At 39.9% G+C, this 19,778-nt stretch overlaps 1 protein-coding gene and 1 long non-coding RNA gene across 2 annotated transcripts; both read right to left on the bottom strand.

Annotated features, from left to right (window-relative positions):
- Positions 1-142: 142 nt before the first annotated feature.
- On the bottom strand, positions 143-1,397 carry LOC308413050 (complement factor H-related protein 1-like; the record flags this gene model as incomplete). Its single annotated transcript, XM_080907835.1, has 4 exons — positions 1,306-1,397; positions 1,045-1,224; positions 415-594; positions 143-333 (listed from the first exon to the last, which is right to left on the bottom strand). Exons 1-4 carry the CDS (start codon positions 1,358-1,360, stop codon positions 143-145), a joined length of 606 nt encoding a protein of 201 aa, XP_080763961.1. The 5' UTR covers positions 1,361-1,397.
- A 16,471-nt stretch (positions 1,398-17,868) lies between these two features.
- On the bottom strand, positions 17,869-19,778 carry LOC308383577. Its single transcript, XR_013969175.1, has 4 exons — positions 19,601-19,778; positions 18,913-19,089; positions 18,650-18,829; positions 17,869-17,908 (listed from the first exon to the last, which is right to left on the bottom strand). It is a non-coding gene; the product is annotated as an uncharacterized lncRNA (long non-coding RNA).

Below are 19,778 nucleotides of genomic sequence, written 5' to 3'. Positions count from 1 at the left end.
GGTTGAGAGGAGTTATTGGTACAAACTTGTCAATAATGGTGCCTAAATGCTCTTCCGTGAAGATCAAGTCACACCATTGAGCTGTACTACGTGGCTACTATATTATTATAATATTATGTTATAGTGAGTCAAGAATTTTAACTCATGACCACTTACTGCATGTTGGCACTGGTGTCCAGTTTCCCTGTATACAAACAGATTTCTCGGTGTGTGCAGTGTATCCATCTTCACACTCATACTGCACTTCTGAACCTGGTGCAAACACTTCCTGGTATCCATGAATGATGACTGCATGGGGGATTTTAGGAGGTGCACTGCATGCACTCATACTTCCTGTAAAAATAAAAAGTCATGAATAGAAGCAGAAAAAAAGTGTTGAACAGCTAACTGGAGTCAAACATGTGGCAGACTTACTCTCACAGACTGGTGCAGAGGGCCATTTTCCATTTCCACAGGTAATGGTGGTGAACTGGTTTTGGTGCTCAAATCCTCCATCGCATGTTATCGTTAGTGTACTTCCATCCTCATACCAGCCGTTTGAGTTTTCAGGGTACTTTCCATTGGGAATAGTTGGTCCAAAACAGGCGCTTTCATCTGAGGAAGAACAGACCAGAGTCACCATCAACACTTTGAGATTTTACAGAGTAACTATAATTACAACTTTCTGATTGCGAACAGCAACATGCCGCATTAAATGTTGTGAATAGCTAATTCAAGGAATTACTGGAAGAAAGTTTTTGTTATTATTCCTTGTGAGAGACTGAAATTCCTAGTTTGTAATTCTTAAAAAATACGATAATAAAATTTTTTTATACTTGACACAAAAACATTAAATTAAACTTCACAATTCTTCAATTGGATTTTATTGCTTTTTATATTTATTTACTGAAATAATCTGATTTCATCGTTCTTTTTCCTCAATTGAGTTGATTTTTTTTTTTTTAGCAAATCTAAACTAATTACATTGTTCCTTAAGAACAGAATTTCATTTTCATCTTTGGTAAAAGATGGTAAAAGAATTCACCATTCCCGGGACTGACCTACCTATACATTGCGGTTCATGAGACCATTTCCCACGTTTACAGGTACTGGTTGCCCACCAACCCTCCACTACAGGTTTATATCCGTTATCACAGGAATAAGTGATCGTGGTTCTGTCAGAGTAAGTCTCTTGTCTGGGGAGAAAGTTACCATGAACCAGTCTGGGAGGATCACAACCCTGTGCTGATGTACAATAAAGAAAATTGTTTAAAATCCCACATAAGTCTCACATTTACAAACTATAACAGAATTGAATCTTCTTACCTTGAAGCAATCCAGGAAACAAAACGAGGACAAATCCAAGAGTCCTGAGACACATTTTGCAGCAATGAAAGCACGATGTGAAGGCAGAGTAAAGAGCCGTGTTCTGCTGGACGAGTTAATAATTGTTGGGAATTTCCCCCAAAGAACTAAGAAGTCAGGACACAGTAAACATTGCGCTGAGTAACTCTGGCTCTGGTCCATATTTCTTAGACATATGTTGTATAAACAAACTATTGCTGTCAGTAGATTAAAAAAAAAAACACCTTAATTAATCTCACAATTTTCTGTAATTAATCACGATTAATGGCATATACTTGATCAACAGCCTGGTTGCATATACATTTTTTTTTCAACTTTATATTTAAGCTTGTAACTGACATTTATGCAATATAATGAAGTAAATGCAGAATAAACACAAAGAATGTATGCTTAAATTCAAAGAGGATTTGTGTAGTTTTCTTCAATCTTTTAGCACAGGTTCTCTGCTGTGAAATATACCTTAAAAAAACTATGTACTAATAAGTAAGTATACACTAATATTTTAAGCTGGAGGTGCTTCGGTGAAAAGAAAATTCCTTCTTGCACAACGTGCATAATACTTTATGTTGGTCGATTGTTCCATCTTGTTATGTTTTAAATACTCAAATTTCCCATTGAGAGGGCCAATGTGCGTTTATCATTTTCCATATTGAGTTGATTGGGTCAGCTGCCCGTTAGTGGCATATTGAAATATTGACTTTTTTTTTTACCAGTAATTTATGTTCTAGAATCGATTCTCGTATTAAAATATTGATATTTTAGTACTTTGGGGAAAATTTGTAGTTTTTCATTAACAGGAACACAGTGGAAAGAAACTATATCATTCGGATCGTCTAAATTAGAAGGAACTACTTCTTCTTACACATTTCACAGTCATATGCAAAATATGGCTGTATAAATGTGTCGCAGCCCCTTGGCGTGCGCACTCACAACAATGTGTGTGTGACGGAGTCATGTGTGGACGTATTTTACCTCCACAAACAGCCAAGATGCGGTGGCAACACCACTAACCTCGTCAAACACCTCAAATCATATCACAGAATATGATGAGCTTATGTTGAGGCGAACTGAAGAGGAGGAGAGGGACAGGTGCTGCTAGGGAGAGACAGACGTCTCTTGCCGAGTCCTTTAGTGTTCCAGTCAGGCAACATGCTCAAATAGCGCACAACTTCAGGTTTTTTATTTCTATATGATTATTCTGCATCATTAATAATAAGAACAAGTAGACTGATTCTTCTCTGGAGAGAGACCTGACCTCTGTGGCATCTGTGGTTGAAGTTTCCATAGTGACAACTGCTACAGATGGGTCCAGTGACTGTTGGAGAGGCTTGATGATGACAAAAGTTTCAGACTCTATTATTAATCTGCCTTTGTTATAGCTATACTTCTCTATATTTGCTAAACTGTTCCTTGGACAAGCTTCACCTCAGTCCAGTGTAATATATTCATATTCCAGGTATTCCTCATAAAATGAGTTTGTGACATGAGACCATTTTGATAATTATGTATTTTTTTCATTAATTTAAGTAAATTGCAGTTTTTGTATCACTACCTCACTCTTTCACAAGTGGTGTCAAAAATGACCCGGAGCAGTTCCTATGGAATCTTCTATGAACCTTTAATTCTTCGCATCTCTGACTGTCCCCCTTAGACATCTACCTGCCAAGTATGGCATTAAAATCTTTTGGGTGTGTGATGCACCCACCCCATATGCAATTGATGGGATCATGTACCTAGGGAGACAACCAGGGGAAGACATCCAGAAGAATCTGGGGGAAAACATTGTCCATCAGTTGTGTAGTGGATTCAGACGCACAGGTCGCAACATCAACACTGACAACGTCTTCACCAGTGTGCCTCTTGCAGAGCATCTCCTGGAGAAGGGTCTTACTATTGTGGGAACTTTGCGACAGAACAAGCCAGACACTCCTCCAGTTATGAAGGCTTCCAGGTCTAGAGAGGTCCACTGAATATGGGTTCAATGGCAGTGTGACCATGATCAGCTATGTGAGAAAAAAGGGAACGGCTGTTCTGCTGCTCAGCACAATGCACCACAGCGAGATGGAGGATGAAAACAGCCCGAAGCAAAAACCAGAAGCAGTTCTCTTCTACAACCAGACCAAAGGAGGAGTAGATACTATGGACCAGATGGTTGGCAACTACACTTGCAAATGCCAGACGCAAAGGTGGCCCACGGTGCTTTGGTACAACATGATTGATGTCGCTTGTGACACCTCACATGAACAGTCGACTGGAAGGTACCCCGACCCTACCAACCTACATCACTAAAGCAATGGGAAGGTGTGGAGGGACAAAAAGTGCTCCGATCTGGCAACAGGAAAGAAGCACACAGCAGAAGAGAAAGAGGTGCCAGTTGGGTCCAAGAAACAAAGATCGCAAAGCCACTGATTGCTGCTTTGTGACAGCTGCACACAGTGAAAGGAAATAAGATGTTTGTGTGTGTATATATACGTGGACAGGGTTATGGTCTCTGGACCTGTTGAATGTTCTCTTTTCGTCCTCCATATAGGGACACACAAACATGTTTTGACACCTAATTGACCTGATTGATGGTTAAGTGCTAAAATGTGAAGGAAAGGAAAGAATTTACATGTCAAGTCTGCATGAAAGAATTTAAAGGAAGTCTAGAAATGCACTTCAGGACTCACTCAGGTAAGGAAGCAAAGGAATCAGTGGAAAGTGTCATTAGTCATTGTTAGGCTGCTTTTTTTATTCTTTACATCACTACCACTTTCCCACGCTGATAATCTCAATACTCTCCTTATTGAAACATCATTAATATTATGATATGACATAACCCCAATCACAGCTTGAACTAAATCCTTAACGTTTTGCTTGGTTTTGGAAATGAAGCTCTCTGCTACATTCTTATTCCAAAATGGATTTATTATTAAAAAATACAAAACAAAAACACAACATGTACATAAGTGTTTACTGCCTTTGCCAAGACACTCAAAACTGAGGTAATGATTTATAGGACCAGGATCAACAAAAAAAAAACCCTTAACCTAAAAATTATAGTTCATACAAGTGTTTGGTTTATTGTCAACATATATAAAGTATTGTATAAAGATTTAAAATATCATGTGACCTCATGTGACCATGTAATGGATGATAAAATGTATTTTATCTCAGAATCTGTCACAGACACCCAGTGTTTGTTATTGTCTGACTAAATGCATTTTTCTCCCACATATTAAACATGTAACCAAAATTGGATTTTATCATCTAAAGAATATAGCCAGAGTCCGCCCTATTCTCTCTCGGGTCAACACGGAGATGCTGATGCATGCTTTTATTATCAGTCGCATTGATTACTGTAATGCCCTGCTCTCTGGTCTTCCTAAAAAGAATATTCCACCTTTACAACTTTTACAAAACCCGGCAGCTCGTGTGCTGACGAAGACCAGAGGGCGGGCCCACATTACACCGGTTTTAGAATCGCTGCATTGGCTCCCCGTGTGTTTCAGGATCAATTTTAAAGTTCTTTTATTGGTTTTTAAATGTCTTAATGGTTTTGGGCCTTCTTATCTCTCAGATCTGCTTTTACCATATGAACCCTCGCGGACCCTGAGGTCCTCTGGTACTGGCCTTCTGATTGTCCCTAAAGTCAGGACACATACTCACGGAGAGGCAGCTTTTCAGTGGTATGGTCCTCGTCTGTGGAACAGCCTGCCGGAGGAGCTCAGGGCCGCAGAGAACGTACATGTTTTTAAGAACAGGCTCAAGACCCACCTTTTTAATTTAGCTTTTACTTAGCGTTTATTTATTTTATGCTTATTTATTCTATCCTGTTATTCTATGATTAATTTAGGCTTTACCTAATATTTATTGATTTTATTCTTATTCATTTTTTAATCTTCTTACTCTATTTATATTTATATTTATATTGTATCCCGTTCTTATTTATTTTATCGTTTTACCCTGTATATATCCTATTGTGTCATATCTCCAGTGTTTCCTCGGAGGGCGCTCTCTGTACCGGGGCTGTGATCGACGGTGGCTGCTGTGGCTCTGGGGTCCTTTCAGCCTGGCTGGGGGGCTTCTTTGCCTCCCTCCTGCTGTGTGCCCAGCCTGGAGGCTGCGGTCTGTGACCGGCTCCCGGTGCAGACGGCTCCCTGTTATAGTGTTTCCTCACTTGGCTCATGCGTACCCAGCCCAATTTTACTCTTTAAGTGTGCATGTGTGTGTGCGTGTGTGTGTGTGTGTGTGTGGGGGGGGGGGGGGGGGGGGGGTATGTGTGCATTCACATTGCTTATGTTAATGAGAGTGTGGGGAGTGAGTTGGAGGGTGGGGTGGGGTGGGCTGCTTTTAACCATGTAAAAGCACTTTATAAATAAAGATTGATTGATTGATGAGGACGAGGTGGACAGCAGCTTTAAATGGTCTAGTTTCAATTACAGATCGTTTAAACTGTGAAGGTCTGCCTTTAAGTACCAAGGCCTCAGAGAAGAGCTTGAGAAGATGTGGAGGGTGAACAGTGGTCCGTGTAGTAATCAGAGCAGTCCATGCAGCGACGCCCAAGCTAGACGAGTGACTTCGGCAGATCCCAGAAACAACATCTGAGATCTGTCCAGAAGAGCGCAGCTAAGATACTGCACGAGACTCTCAAGCCCTTGTAGAGCACCCGAGCTTGAAGGATAAAGACCGCCCGGCCTTTTATTAGTGTAATAAAATGTGTAAGAACCTTATTAAAAACACTCAGAAAGTGAAAGTTAAACGGTAAAGAAATGTAAAACAAATAGAGGGATTTTTTCTTTTCTTCACTGTTTTCCTATAACTTTGATCAGAATTGTTTGAGAATTCAATATTCCAAATATTTTAAAGTGGTAATGTTTTTTTTTCTTTCCAAACTTTGTTTCTTAATCAATAAATGACAACTGAAAAATAAATAAACAAAAGATGTGTTTTAGTTTGTAGGATCTTTGAGTGTCTGGTGGCTCCAGGTAGGACAGGACATGTGAGAACCTTTAGCAACTTGTCACCCTGACACTTCAAAATCAGTGCTCTTCAGATACAAACAAGAACAATAAAGAGCAATAAAGAGACTTTATTCTTTTCACTGGTGTTTTTGTATATATGTGACACACACACACACACACACACACACACACACACACACACACACACACACACACACACACACACACACACACACACACACACACACACACACACAAATCATTTTCTCTGACACCTTCAAAGATGAAAATGAAAAGCTGATACAGGGTGTGATGTGATCATATGTCAGGTGTCTCCTTTAAAAGCTCCAAGGTGGTGATCAAATCCTCAGCTACAGCTGTGCTTTGCACCTCTGGTTAGAAGAAAATATGTTTTATGAATAATTTACGAGTGTAAAAAAAATCAAGATGCAATTCTTATTCTTTAAATGACAGATCAGAGCAATAACAGCATTTCTTTTAAAGAGGAACACTCACCACTGCATGCTCTGCCCTGTTACAACCTGTAAACAGTGATGCAGAAGCTCAGTGTGAACACTTCAGTTACTTAACATTTGCAGATGAGGTGTGTTCAGTTTTCTACATGTCTACAAGCTGCTGACAGTTTTTTATCAGGTTTGATAATTTGTTTAATCGACTTTACTGGGATACTGTTTAAATCACTGCATGAGGCAGAAGTTTCTATAGAAGTGGATATGGTTGTTTACTAAATAGTCACCTGTGTTTACACGAGGCACAAAGTAAACAACATATTTATCAGCCTCATTAAAGGTGATCACACAGTAAACTCTGTTTAAAGCTTTTTTGCATGTTTTAAAGAAATACATATTCATCAGGTCTATAAGATCTATTGTGATTCCACTAGAAATTGCCAAGTGGAAAAGGCAAGGATAACTTCAGGTTTAAATCATCACAGGCATTAGTGCAGGGAAAGGGAAGCTGTCAGGGCTGCAGCACGTGCTACAAGGAATCAGTGAATCAGCAGAGTTGCTGTAGTTTTTTCTGTGTGTGTTTAAAGGAGTTTAAAGTTGTAAAAGCTTGGTTGGATTTGACATTAAGTGCGCAGATCTTTTAAAATGTAGTTGTTATTAAAATGATTCATGTTCAGTTTTATTATTTGTTAAAAAAAAAATCTTTCTTATAGGTAATAAAAACTTGTTAACATGTAGGCAACACAGCACTGAAAACTCTTTTCTGACTGACACATTCAAACATAGAGAGTTTACAGTAATACTTACAGTTAGTTGCCTCCACTCTTCCATTGATGCATCGAATCTTAGAATAATATTCAGACGACCAGCTGTGTGGTTTCACACACTCCACTCTCTCTTCCTCACCATTTTCTATGTGCACAGTTCCCACAGATTTGTATTCAGGATTGTCATTGGTGTTGACAGCACAGAAGTTAGCTGGACACAAGAAACAACCATTAAATTTAAATTTCTCCCCAACGCTTTAAGAGATCCTTAAAAATGATTATCATTGATGTGTTTATACCTCTGCACTCAGGTAAGTCTGACCACGTGCCACTGCTGATACACTTCACTCTTTCTGGACCCACTAATCTGTACAAACGTTGGCATCGGTATATCAAATAGTATCGTGAAGTTTGCTGAGCAACAGCATTTTCAATAACAGGGAAGTTTCCGCAACTTTGAACTGAAATGAAAACGCAGGAATATTTCTGAAAACATACCAAACTGTCGCTGAGGTAATGCACTTAACATTCTGATTGGTCAGCATGAATAAATTCAAGGAGAAAATAATGTACTTATTTACTTGTTGTATAACGAAGACGTGTGTCTCTCTCATTTGAAGATCCTGAAAGATACAAAACAGTTATTTTGCTTTGAGATTAGGCCAATTTGAACATTTTCTCTATTATTATTTTATAAAGTTTGTCAGTCATTTTTATGTTAACAAGGTTCTACACACACTACATATGCATCCAAGAACTATTACTGCTCAAAAACACCCAGAAATAAAAGGATAAAGTCACTGTAATATGTATTAAATATCTGTTTTTTTTATTTTTGTATTTTATTAAATTTCACTATGAACAGCAGAAAAGACTGTAAACAGACACTGACAGTCCACTTCCTGTTTAAACGTGCATCATTTGTAGACTGTAAACTTCGATTGATTGCAGACTACTTATTATTTTTTATTTATTATATTTCTGACCACCTGATCATTCACTAAACATTCTCATTCATTTGTGCACTGATACAAGTGTCATGTAATCAGTTGTTTTTAAACTTACTGTGGATTATTGCCAATTCATAAAAAGTAAATACATAAATGCAGATCTCAGTAAACAGTCAGCTTACTGCAGGTCGGGCCTTGTGTCCAGCTTCCTTGTGTACAAACAGATTTTTTGTTGTGTGCTCCATCTGCAGTGTATCCATCCTCACACTCATACTGCACTTCTGAACCTGCAGCAAACACTTCCTGGTAGTCCTGATGAACGATGACTGCATGGGGGATTTTAGGAGGCACGCTGCACGCATTCATGCTTTCTGTAAAATTAGATTTAGACTTTATTAATCCCAGAGCAGGGCCATTTGTTTGTAGCTTATTCACAGGATCAAACCCACAAAACCTACAGTCCTTAAACACTAATCATAAAAACTTTTGCGTGTTGAGTCATGGATCAAAAAACTGTGAGGACCTGAAAACAAAAACTACATAAAATGCCTTTATTAACAGCATTGGTCTCGAATTTGTTCTGTGTTGACCAGTATTAATTTGGTTGACCAATAGTTTTCATCATAGTGTGCAGACTGTGGTGTCCAACCGGATACTTACAGATACTTTACAGTTAATCCAAAATACTGCAGCAAGAGTACTTTCAGGGACTAGAAAGAACCATCATACTTCTCCTGTATCATCTTCACTTTATTGGCTCCTTTAAAATGCAGAATTAAATTTGAAACTCCTCTCCTCACATACTAGATTTAGGCTGCTGGAGAATTTCACGTGATGTGAACTTTTATTCTTTTGTCACCACTTTTCGCTCCCTGTTCCTGCTGTAAGTACTAAATCTTTTGTTTTTTCTCTCATTGTCCTTGTCTCTTTATGTCGTCCTTTCTTCTCCCCCCCACCATTCCAGTAAAATAATGAATTCTTCCTTCCCAAGTCTTGCTCGCTGCTCATCATCTGATTGTTGTTCTGAAGCCATCCATCCATCACTAATTTTCCATCTAAGGCAGGATGGATCCATGATTCAGGCTGGTAGGGTCTACTGATGTTTTCTCAGCCTACTTTGGGTCCCATCATTTAAACACCAAAGCCTACTATTGTTGGGGACCACAGCCGACCACTTTCTACTGACTGCTTCCAGCAGGTTAATGTGCTCAATGTTAAATCTGCAAATCTGCAGCAGTTGTGTTAGGTGATACTATATGGCCACAATTTCTGAAGAATGTTTGCCACACCTTATTATTTTTTAAACAAGGTGAATTATCTTTAAAATTTCACATAGGTTTCAATCAGATTCTGAAAAATCAGCAATGTTGGAATTTTCTTTTGATTCTGACATGTAATCAATATTATATTCTTTTAAAAGTTAACATAAAATGTAGTCTTTGTGACAGTCATAGAAACAGTCATAATTCTGACAGTTATATCTTTATTATCTCCTGTTCAGTGAGGACACTCTATCACACTGACAGTAAAAACAGGCTCATTGTGTCTGTGTAGGTTCTCAGTCATCCAGGTTATGGCAGTTTAAGGAGCTTGGAAAGAAGGCGACCAGATTTCTTTACATTAGTGAAACACATAAAAAAAAAAAATCTGACACATTAAAATTTTAAACTGATGTTGGCATTAAATTAAAAGTCACATAAAGTAAAAAGGAGTTCATTCTACCTTACTGTCTCATGAAATCTGTGCAAAAATATTTCAACCAAGAAAAACAGGCAAAGAAAGAAGAGCTATTGGCAGGACTTACCTATACACTGTAGCTGATGAGACCATTTTCCATTGTGACATGTGCTGGTTGCCCACCAACCCTTCATTGCTAGCGTACGTCCTTCGTTGCAGGTGTAGCTCAGCTTGGTGCCCTGAGAGTAAGTCTCTTGCTTTGGGGCAAAGAAGCCACCGTCCAGTGTGGGAGCATCACAGGCCTGTGTGGTGCTCTGTGCTGAAACACAACACTGAAGTAAGTGCAAAACATTATCAACCAGTGTAAATGTTTGTCTGTGAAGTTACTTGTTGTTCTCACCGTGCAGCACTCCAGGAAACCAAAGAAGAGCAAATGCAAAATATTTGATGCACATTTTTAAATCGTCCAACAACAAAGCAGCACCAGCAGTTAAAGGTAATCCACATGAGAACCAGCTACTTATCACAACTGTCACCCGAAAGTTTGTGCAATCATCTTGGCCCTTCCCATTTTGTGGGATGGAAAAAAGTTCGTACACATCCAAAACAACTTTTGAGAAAGAACGTGGAAAAAAATACTGTTTACTCAAATATGTGGTCACATTTTTTTATTGAGGTTCTTTTTAAACATGAATAAAAGAAATATGGGAAAAATCTCAGCAACATCTATTTTTCATTGATTTTATTCATTACACATTGGTTCGTATGTTTGGAGCAGTTCTGAGCATTTTCCCTGAAGCCAACAAGAATCATTTACTTTGAAACATCAAATCAATGAAACTATTTACTGTCCAAATTTCAAAGTCACTTCCCGGACTCGATGGATCAGAGGCTGTATGTTTGACCTGATTGTGCAATTTATTCAGCTGCTTCTAAAAGTATATCTAACATTGCTAACATTTTTATGGTTTCCATCAAAGTTTACACACTACTTGAAATGACTGTAAGAAACATATCTGTGTAGTAAGAAGCAACGATAATGTGGGTGATATATTCACTGTGTACATGACTCTAATGTGAGGATTAATGCAAGAAGTCAAAGTGATGCAGTTGAACCTTGGTGAGGTAAATAAAGTCACATTACTCCACCATTTTATTTTAAGCGAGCATCATTAAATTGCTAGGCTAGCATTGTGGTGAATGGAGGTGTAAGACTGGACTCATATTCTCTGCTCTAATACATCCCAAAGGTGTTCTGTCAGATTGAGGTCATGACTGTGAAGGTCAAAGTTGCTCATCTATGTCTTTATGGACCTTGCTTTCTGCACTGGTGCGCAGTCCTGTTCGAATAAGAAGCCTGTTCCATGAAACCTCTACGTGCTGTTCTTGAGCTGATCTAAAGCCGTCATGAAGGTTGGAGGTCTGTAACAATAAACTCTACAGAAAATTGGTGACCTCTGCTGACTGTGTGCCTCAGCATTTGCCGGCCCTTTCTGTGTTTTTACGTGGTCTACCACTTTGTGTTTGAGTTGCTGTTGTTCCTAATTGTTGAATCATGAATCTGAACTCAACTGAGAAGTGAGACCTGAAGTTCTTAAGATGTTGTTCTGGGTTCTCGTGTGACTTCCTGCAAGGAACAGAAAAACAGAGGGGAACGGGGACAGTGAGAAAGGACACTTAAAAAGAAAAAAAAATCTCCCGGATCACCTGTTGAGACAAAAAGATAGAAAAAAGAGAACAACATAATAAACACAGCACTATTGCATTAATCTAGCTAACAGTAAATAAGAGTAGTGCAGCACACAGGACTGACAGCGCACAATGTGCTTTGAGGTAGCAGCCAAGAAAGGTGTAGTTTGTGTCTGTGAACACCTGTGTGGATCAGCACACTTCTATTCAAAAGGTTTCTCCATGTAATGATCTGCTAGAGGGTGTGGGGAGCCATAGACCCATCCCCCAGGGCTTGAAGCAGGTATGGAGGAGATCCAGGTCCCAGATATCCAGAGGTCCCAGAGCGCGAGAGCCCAAGGAGGACCACTGGAGGGGCATCCGTGCCACCCTCCTGCGAAGAGCTGAGGAGAGCCCCAGACGAGGGGTCACCCAGCAGCCACGGAGTAGAAGTCAGAGGGGGCTGCAGTGGCGTGCCCGCAGGCTCTGCCAGAGTGAACTGAGGCACAGGCCCAGAGGCCTGAGGGCCCCCACAGCCCAGAAGAGGCCTGGCCAAGTTACGAGCGGCAGGCCGGTACATACCTGAGCGCCCAGCCCCAGACACCAATAACCACCAAATTGGAGTAAATCTTTCCTGTGAAGGTTCACCCGTTTCTCAATTTCTAGACAAACCTTTTCTAGAAGAAACAGCTGAGAAACAAATTCACTGACATCTGTTTCTCAGCTGTTTCATCAGATCAGGACATGACATGTTTCTTGTCAGCCAGGTTCTATTTCAGTGATTTCTCGACCTGGTAGTAATCAGGTAAGCAGGCTGTGGCTTCTTGAAACTGAATTCACCTTTTGTGGTTAAAATGTGGTTAATTACTGTTTCATGGTTTAACAAGAGGAGCAATTACTCTTTCACACAGGGGCAGATTGATTTGAATAGCTTTATATCCCTTAATAAATGAAATCGTCATTTACAAACTGGATTTTGTATTTATTCAGGTTTGTTTGTTGAATATTACAAAAAACCAAAAATACTTTGTCAAACCACTGTTCCTGCTTTTTTTTAACAATACAGTAATCCAGGGTTTACTCTAATAAAATGTAACCTTTATGCTGAGTCTAAGAAATCATTGTCCTGTTAACATAAATTACAAATTGTAAATTAATGTCAAAAGTGTTGGGAAAAGTGGTTTTGTTATGAATTCTTCTCAAATGAGATACAGCAACTATTTCAGTCAGACTTCAGAGCTTTTCCTGAAAAAGATTTGTTGAGGGTGATCAATTATTTGTGACTCACATTAGATTCAGGAGATATCACAGCCCTCATTCTTTTGGACAATAGCTGCTTTCTGCTTTTGATATTGTGAAGCACAAGAATCTTTGGGCTTGGCTCAAATGCTGGGTTGGATATAAGAACTTTCTCTGTGTCTGATGGTCAGTTCTTTAAATCTTCTGCCCCTGTTTTTTGTGTGTTTCTTGGACCAGGACACCAAATGAGGGTTTTTGTGCCGTCACAGACTGTTTGAAAATGTCAACCTGTGACAACTGTTAACTGTGTAACAGTGGATCAGTGTGTGTATGACACGTTTCTCTGTGATACTGTGGTGCATCAACTCATCATCACCTCATCTGTAAAAATGAGTTCAGCCAACCTTCAGACGAAGCTGTTTTCTGCAGCTTGTATCCACAATCTCATTCTCTCGGTCACTAACCAAAGCCAACACCATCATGAAGTAAAACAAATCAATAAACTTGTGCTTGTGTGCTTACTATAATGTTTCCGTTATTGTTATTTATTGAACAACATTTTTGATGTGTATAATAAAAGAACTGTTCTACACAGTTAGCAGACAAAGCAATACAAAGACGTCTCTGATGATGAAACATTTTATTCAGACCTCAGCCAGCCATCGACACTTTATGGATTCAGTGTACACATCATGTACTGAGTGCATGAAAAGTTCAAATCATTTATGGACAGTTTGGTGTTTAAAGAACAATCAGCCCCAAAACTGGACAAAGAAAAGAAACATGTTTCATTGTTGCTCTGCAGGTTCTGGTTGAAGTGTTTCAGAAAGGTTGTGTTGTCAGTAGGGTCATTCTGCTGCAATCAGGCTGATTAAAACACAAACAAACAACAGCTGAGTAAACAACATCAAGCACATTTATTTCAAAGAAACTATATTTGTTTGAAAATATATCAAAGAATAACACTTACAAGATATTGAAATCCATATCCATCACAGCCTAAACAAGAAGCAGATAGTTTGTCAGTTAGAAGCTCATATCGAGTAAACTTTATCAGTGAGGACTGATTCACTGCATTCAAAGATAAACCTACAGAGGAAAATCCTCTCTGTTCTTAAAGAGCCAGACTGCTTTTATTCCTCATGTTTTACTTTTATTCCATATTAACATTTGTTGAAGTTACTTCATTGTGTGTTTTGTAACCATAACAAACTGTTTTGTGGTGATTTGGGGGCAACTGGAACAAGTGTGGATGCTGCACACTAAATCACTTTGTTCCTGTGATAAAGAGTGAATCTCCTGCTTTGTGTGATGTGCTGGGACGAAGGCAGGTAGATGAGTTTGGCTGTTGGAAGCTGGGGACAACTCTACATAATACAACATGAAGTGAATGTGTCATTCCTATACACAAACATCAGCTGCAGCTTTTAACAAATCAGCAATGCTCTTTCAGTATGTTCCTGTGTGGGAAATGTTTATTTTTTTATTTTTCTTTCACTATTCCTCTCGTTTGTGTATCAGGTCCCAGAGAAGAAATTTTCATACATGTTTGCTGCTAAAGGAAAATAGAAACTGAAAGAGTTAAAATGTAAAGAGATAAATACTTACATCTGCCCAAATATATTCTTCTGTTAGCACACCGAACATAAATATGTCTGTCTCTTCCAGTACAAGAAAAATGTTTTTCTTCTCCTTCCCGCATGTAAGCAGGTTGAGCTGCTGCAAAACCATAACCAGCATATCTAGCAGGATCCACCAAACAGACCGCTCCTGCAAAAACAACAACAAGTAAAAAGAAACATAAGAAGAGTCAAAGGAGCTTGCAAAGAAAAGCGTCTGGAATTATTTAAGTTGCTTGAAGACGTTTCACCTCCTCTCATCCAAGAAGCTTCTTCAGTTCTAAGGTCAAATGGCGAAGAGTCCCAGATTTAAACCCAGTGGGAGTTTCCCCCCAAAGAGGGACAAAAGGACACTCTTTGACTACGATGACCTGGATGACTGAGAACCTTCACAGACATATTGCCGTACATTTTGGGAGAAACACCCTTCAACTGCAGGAAATTTCACACCTTGCTTTCAAAAACACACATCCCTGATTCTGAACCTACACAACTCAGGGAAGAAAACACACCTGAAGACAGTCAGGAGAAATGGGTAAAGAACTTTTCAGACTGGAATCTCACTGAACCTGAAAAGAGAGTATTAGCCAAAGGACTCAATTTTTCCATTTCCCCGCAACAGTTGCCCATAGTGGACCTCATCACAGCCACAGAAACCGCCATACGGATTAATAAATTATCACAGACAGAAGCAGAGCAAATCAGGATGAAAGTCTCCGCCACCCTCTCCAGTGCCAAAGTCCCTCCGTCCAACCTCACAATACAGGAAAAGAAGGGCGTGAGCAAAGACCACAACATCACTGTTTTAACAGCTGATAAGGGAAGATGCACCGTGGTCCTAAACACTACAGATTACCATACAAAGATCACTACTCTCCTCAGTGACAACAATACCTACGAAGCCTTAAAGCGAGACCCCACAAGCAGCTACAAAAAGAAAGTTATAGCTTGCCTTCAAGAATCATTGACCGCCTTACATATCACCGCCTTTACCCAGGGGATGCCATACCCTGCATTTACGGACTTCCTAAGATCCACAAGGAAGCTGTCCCACTCAGACCCATAGTCAGTAGCATAAACTCAGCCACTTACAGCATTGCAAAACACCTTGCTACCATCCTTGCACCTCTCGTGGGGAACACCCCACACCACAGCAAGAACTCCACCGACTTCACCAACAAAGTCCAGAAACTTACCCTGGACCCAGATGAAACCATGGTGTCCTTTGATGTAGTCTCTCTCTTCACTTGCATACCCACCACGGAGGCTTTGGAGACTATCAGAAAACGACTACAAGAAGACAGCTCCTTGGAGGACAGGACCAACTTCACACCCGATCAGATCTGCACACTGTTAGAGAGGTCTAACAGCTGCCTCACCACCACATATTTCAAATACAACGAGGCTTTTACAGACAAAAACATGGCTGTGCCATGGGCTCCCCCGTGTCACCTATTGTAGCCAACCTTTACCTGCAGGAAGTGGAAAGGAAGGCTCTTGGCTCTTTCAAAGGAAGAGTACCCAGCCACTGGTACAGATATGTGGACGACACCTGGGTCAAAATCAAGACACAAGAAGTGGAATCCTTCACTGCGCACATTAACGCCGTGGATAAGAACATCAAGTTCACCAGGGAAGACACAAAGGACGACTGTTTGCCTTTCCTGGACTGCGCTGTGCACATTGAAGAGAACGGCAACCTCAACATTTAAGTTTACCGGAAGCCCACACTCACGGACCAGTACCTCCTCTTTGACTCCCATCACCCTCTGGAACACAAACTTGGAGTAATTAAGACCCTACACCACCGGGCAGAACATGTTCCCTCTAAGCCTGAAGGGAAAAAGAAGGAACACACACACATGTAAAGGAAGCACTCAAAACGTGCGGCTATCCTAAATGGGCGTTCTTAAAGTCAGCAAAGAGGCACAGAAAAGAAGTCCAGACACCAGCGAGGGAGGATAAGAAGGAGAGACGCAACAACATTGTCATCCCCTATGTAGCCGGTGTATCAGAGAAACTCAGGAGAGTTTTCTCCAAGCATGACATCCCGGTGCATTTCAGACCCAGCAACACACTCAGACAGAAACTGGTTCACCCGAAAGACAAAATGCCAAAACACAGACTTAACAATGTGGTGTATGCTGTACAGTGCAGCGAGGAATGCTCAGACCTCTACATTGGAGAGACCAAACAGCCACTTCACAAGCGCATGGCACAACACAGAAGAGCCACCTCCACAGGACAAGACTCAGCAGTCCATCTGCATCTTAAGGATAAAGGACACTCTTTCAAGGATGCCAATGTTCACATTTTGGACAGAGAGGACAGATGGTTTGAAAGAGGAGTGAAAGAAGCCATCTATGTCCACTGTGAGCGACCATCTTTGAACAGAGGCGGGGGTTTACGACACCAACTCTCTGCCATCTATAATCCAGTTTTGAGATCCCTTCCCAGACGCCTTAACGCCCACTCACATCCTGGGCCATCTGATCTCAGGAATTCGCATGATAAGGTGGGGCCAGGTTTCACAATGAACACACCCGAAACTCTGGCTGATTGGGACCCACGCCCAGTTTCACACCTTGGCTCATGTGATTAGAGGATCATCAGGGGGTCCTTTTGTCCCTCTGTGGGGGGAAACTCCCACTAGGTTTATATCTGGGACTCTCCACCATTTGACCTTAGAACTGAAGAAGCTTCTCGGATGAGAGGTGAAACGTCTTCAAGCAACTTAAAGAAGTCCAGACGCTTTTCTTTGCAAGCTCCTTTGACTACGATGACCTGGATGACTGAGAACCTTCACAGACAGATGGAGAGTAATGACATGATAATTTAGAGCTTCCTCAGATCTGTGATAAGGGTTGGGGTGAAAATTGAAGCCAAATAATCTGCAAAGCATTTGAAATTTACTAGTTTCCGTTTTCTTGCAATTCTTGTTTCTAAATCAAAAATGAGAGTCAAAAATAAGTATCTGTATACAAAAATGCTGCAATAATCTGAGAGATGAGATGACTGGATCCACTAATTAATATGCTTCACTTACCCTCCGGTTGTTTACCACTGCCAGCTCCACTTTCTCTTCTGTCTAAATGAAAAACATGCTTTAGATTTAAAGTATACACAAACACAGAGATGACGTGCACGGACAAAAGATTAAAAATGTACCTCCCCCCTCAGGCTGGACGTCTGTGTCTGATGCAGAGTGTCCCTGATCTGCTGATGATTTGTCTGCAGAACCGAAGATATTATTGAGACTATTCAGCTTAAAAGCAGCTTTAATGCTAACGTGCTCTGTCACATAAACTGTTGTTTACATGCTGACTTGCAAATGAATTCAGAGCACAATTCAAGTAACAGTGGCAATCCTATCAGATTTATTCTCAAATTTTATACAAATTTTCAAACAAGACAAAAGTCCTACATCATTTCAGTTACTGCTGATAAAAGGTGTGGTTGTCATCCTATAAAAACTAAGCAGCCCATGTAAAGAAGAAAAAAGACCCAAAAAAAGGTAAATCTTCCCTGTTATGATGCTGACAGACTGTTGCCAAAGTAAAGTTTAATGTCTCTCAGACCTGGACTGCATTTAGATAATTATATGGATTTTTATTTTTTCCACTTTCAATTTAGTGAGACCTTGTTGTATTTATTATGCAGCTTTTGTTTTGTTTGTTTGTTTTGGATTGCAGGGTTCATTTTTATTGTCATAAGCAGAAATAAATATTCTTGCAGGTCATTTGTCATCTTGCAACATTGGATCAACCTGCACCAGGAAAAAGTAAACAAAAAACTGTCCCAAAGTGCAACTGCAATTTCAAAAGCCAATAATTCAGTTTCTACACATGCTGTGTATGAATCTCTTCTGATGAACGTATACAGAAACTGGTTCCTTATAAACTTTTGTAACATTGTTTTAGGTTTTAGAAAGGTGAGAAAAAATAAAATAAAATGAATTTTTTACACACTTACTGCATGTTGGCCCTGCAGTCCATTGTCCACGTTCACAAATGATGATATTGTTGCCCTTTCGAGTATAACCTTCTTCACATTCATACTGCACTTCTGAACCTTCAGAAAACACTTCCTTGTATTGATGAATTATGACTGCATGAGAGATTTTTGGAGGCTCATTGCATGAATCCCTCCTTCCTGTGAGGAACAAAAAAACCTGTCATGAAGGTGACGAAGGTGGTGAGAAAGTGATTTGTTTGTGTGGGATCTGGCAGACTTACTCTCACAGACAGGCAAAGGGCTCCAGGTTCCACTTCTACACCTGGGCGTACTGTTGTCTTTGCGTTCATATCCATCGTCACATTGTACCAAAATAGAGTCCCATTCTTTGTACCAACCGTCTTCTGCTTTATCATATTTCCCATGAGATATTGTTGGGGGGAGGCAGGCATTTTGAGCTGAAGAAGATAAAAAACAACAAACTCATTTGATGACTTTCTTTAAACTGTATTTTACTTGTTTTCATATTATTCTTGTCCTCTAATTGATTCAAGATTCTTTATTTGTCACATGCATAGTTATACGACTACAACACGCAGTGAAATGTATCCTGACACGCTCCTCGATTGTTCTGATTTAGGACCCTGTTCTGTAAACAGAAGAAAGTAATATCACCCGTCAGACTCACACTAAGCTGTCAAGTAATTGCTGGGTTTGGTATGCATTACATTACTGTGTACTTTTAAATATTATACTACATATTAGAGTACAATTTAATAAAACAAATAACAAATAAGGATAATTTTTTATGGCTTCAAACTGAATGCATTACTTCTTTCATACAACAGCATCACTCCACATTGTTCTTTTAATGAACAGCTAACCGATGGTATTGAATAAAGTTCGCACTCCTGCAGATTTGTAGCGTCTAACTGAAACAAATTTGTTGAGATATTACTGAACACTTACCTATACACTGTGGTTTATGAACCCAATTCCCATCTTCACATCTGCTTGTCGCCCACCAACCCTCCACCACCGGTTTCCGTCCAGAATCACAAGCGTAAGTGAGCTCTGCTTTATTAAGGTAAGTCTCTTTTTCAGGGACATAATAACCCCCATTCAGCACAGGAGCCCTGCAGACATT

Source organism: Rhamphochromis sp. 'chilingali', assembly GCF_963969265.1.
Source record: "Rhamphochromis sp. 'chilingali' genome assembly, chromosome: 16".
In the NCBI taxonomy this organism is placed as follows: domain Eukaryota; kingdom Metazoa; phylum Chordata; class Actinopteri; order Cichliformes; family Cichlidae; genus Rhamphochromis; species Rhamphochromis sp. 'chilingali'.
This window is presented reverse-complemented; position numbering and strand designations above follow the sequence as displayed.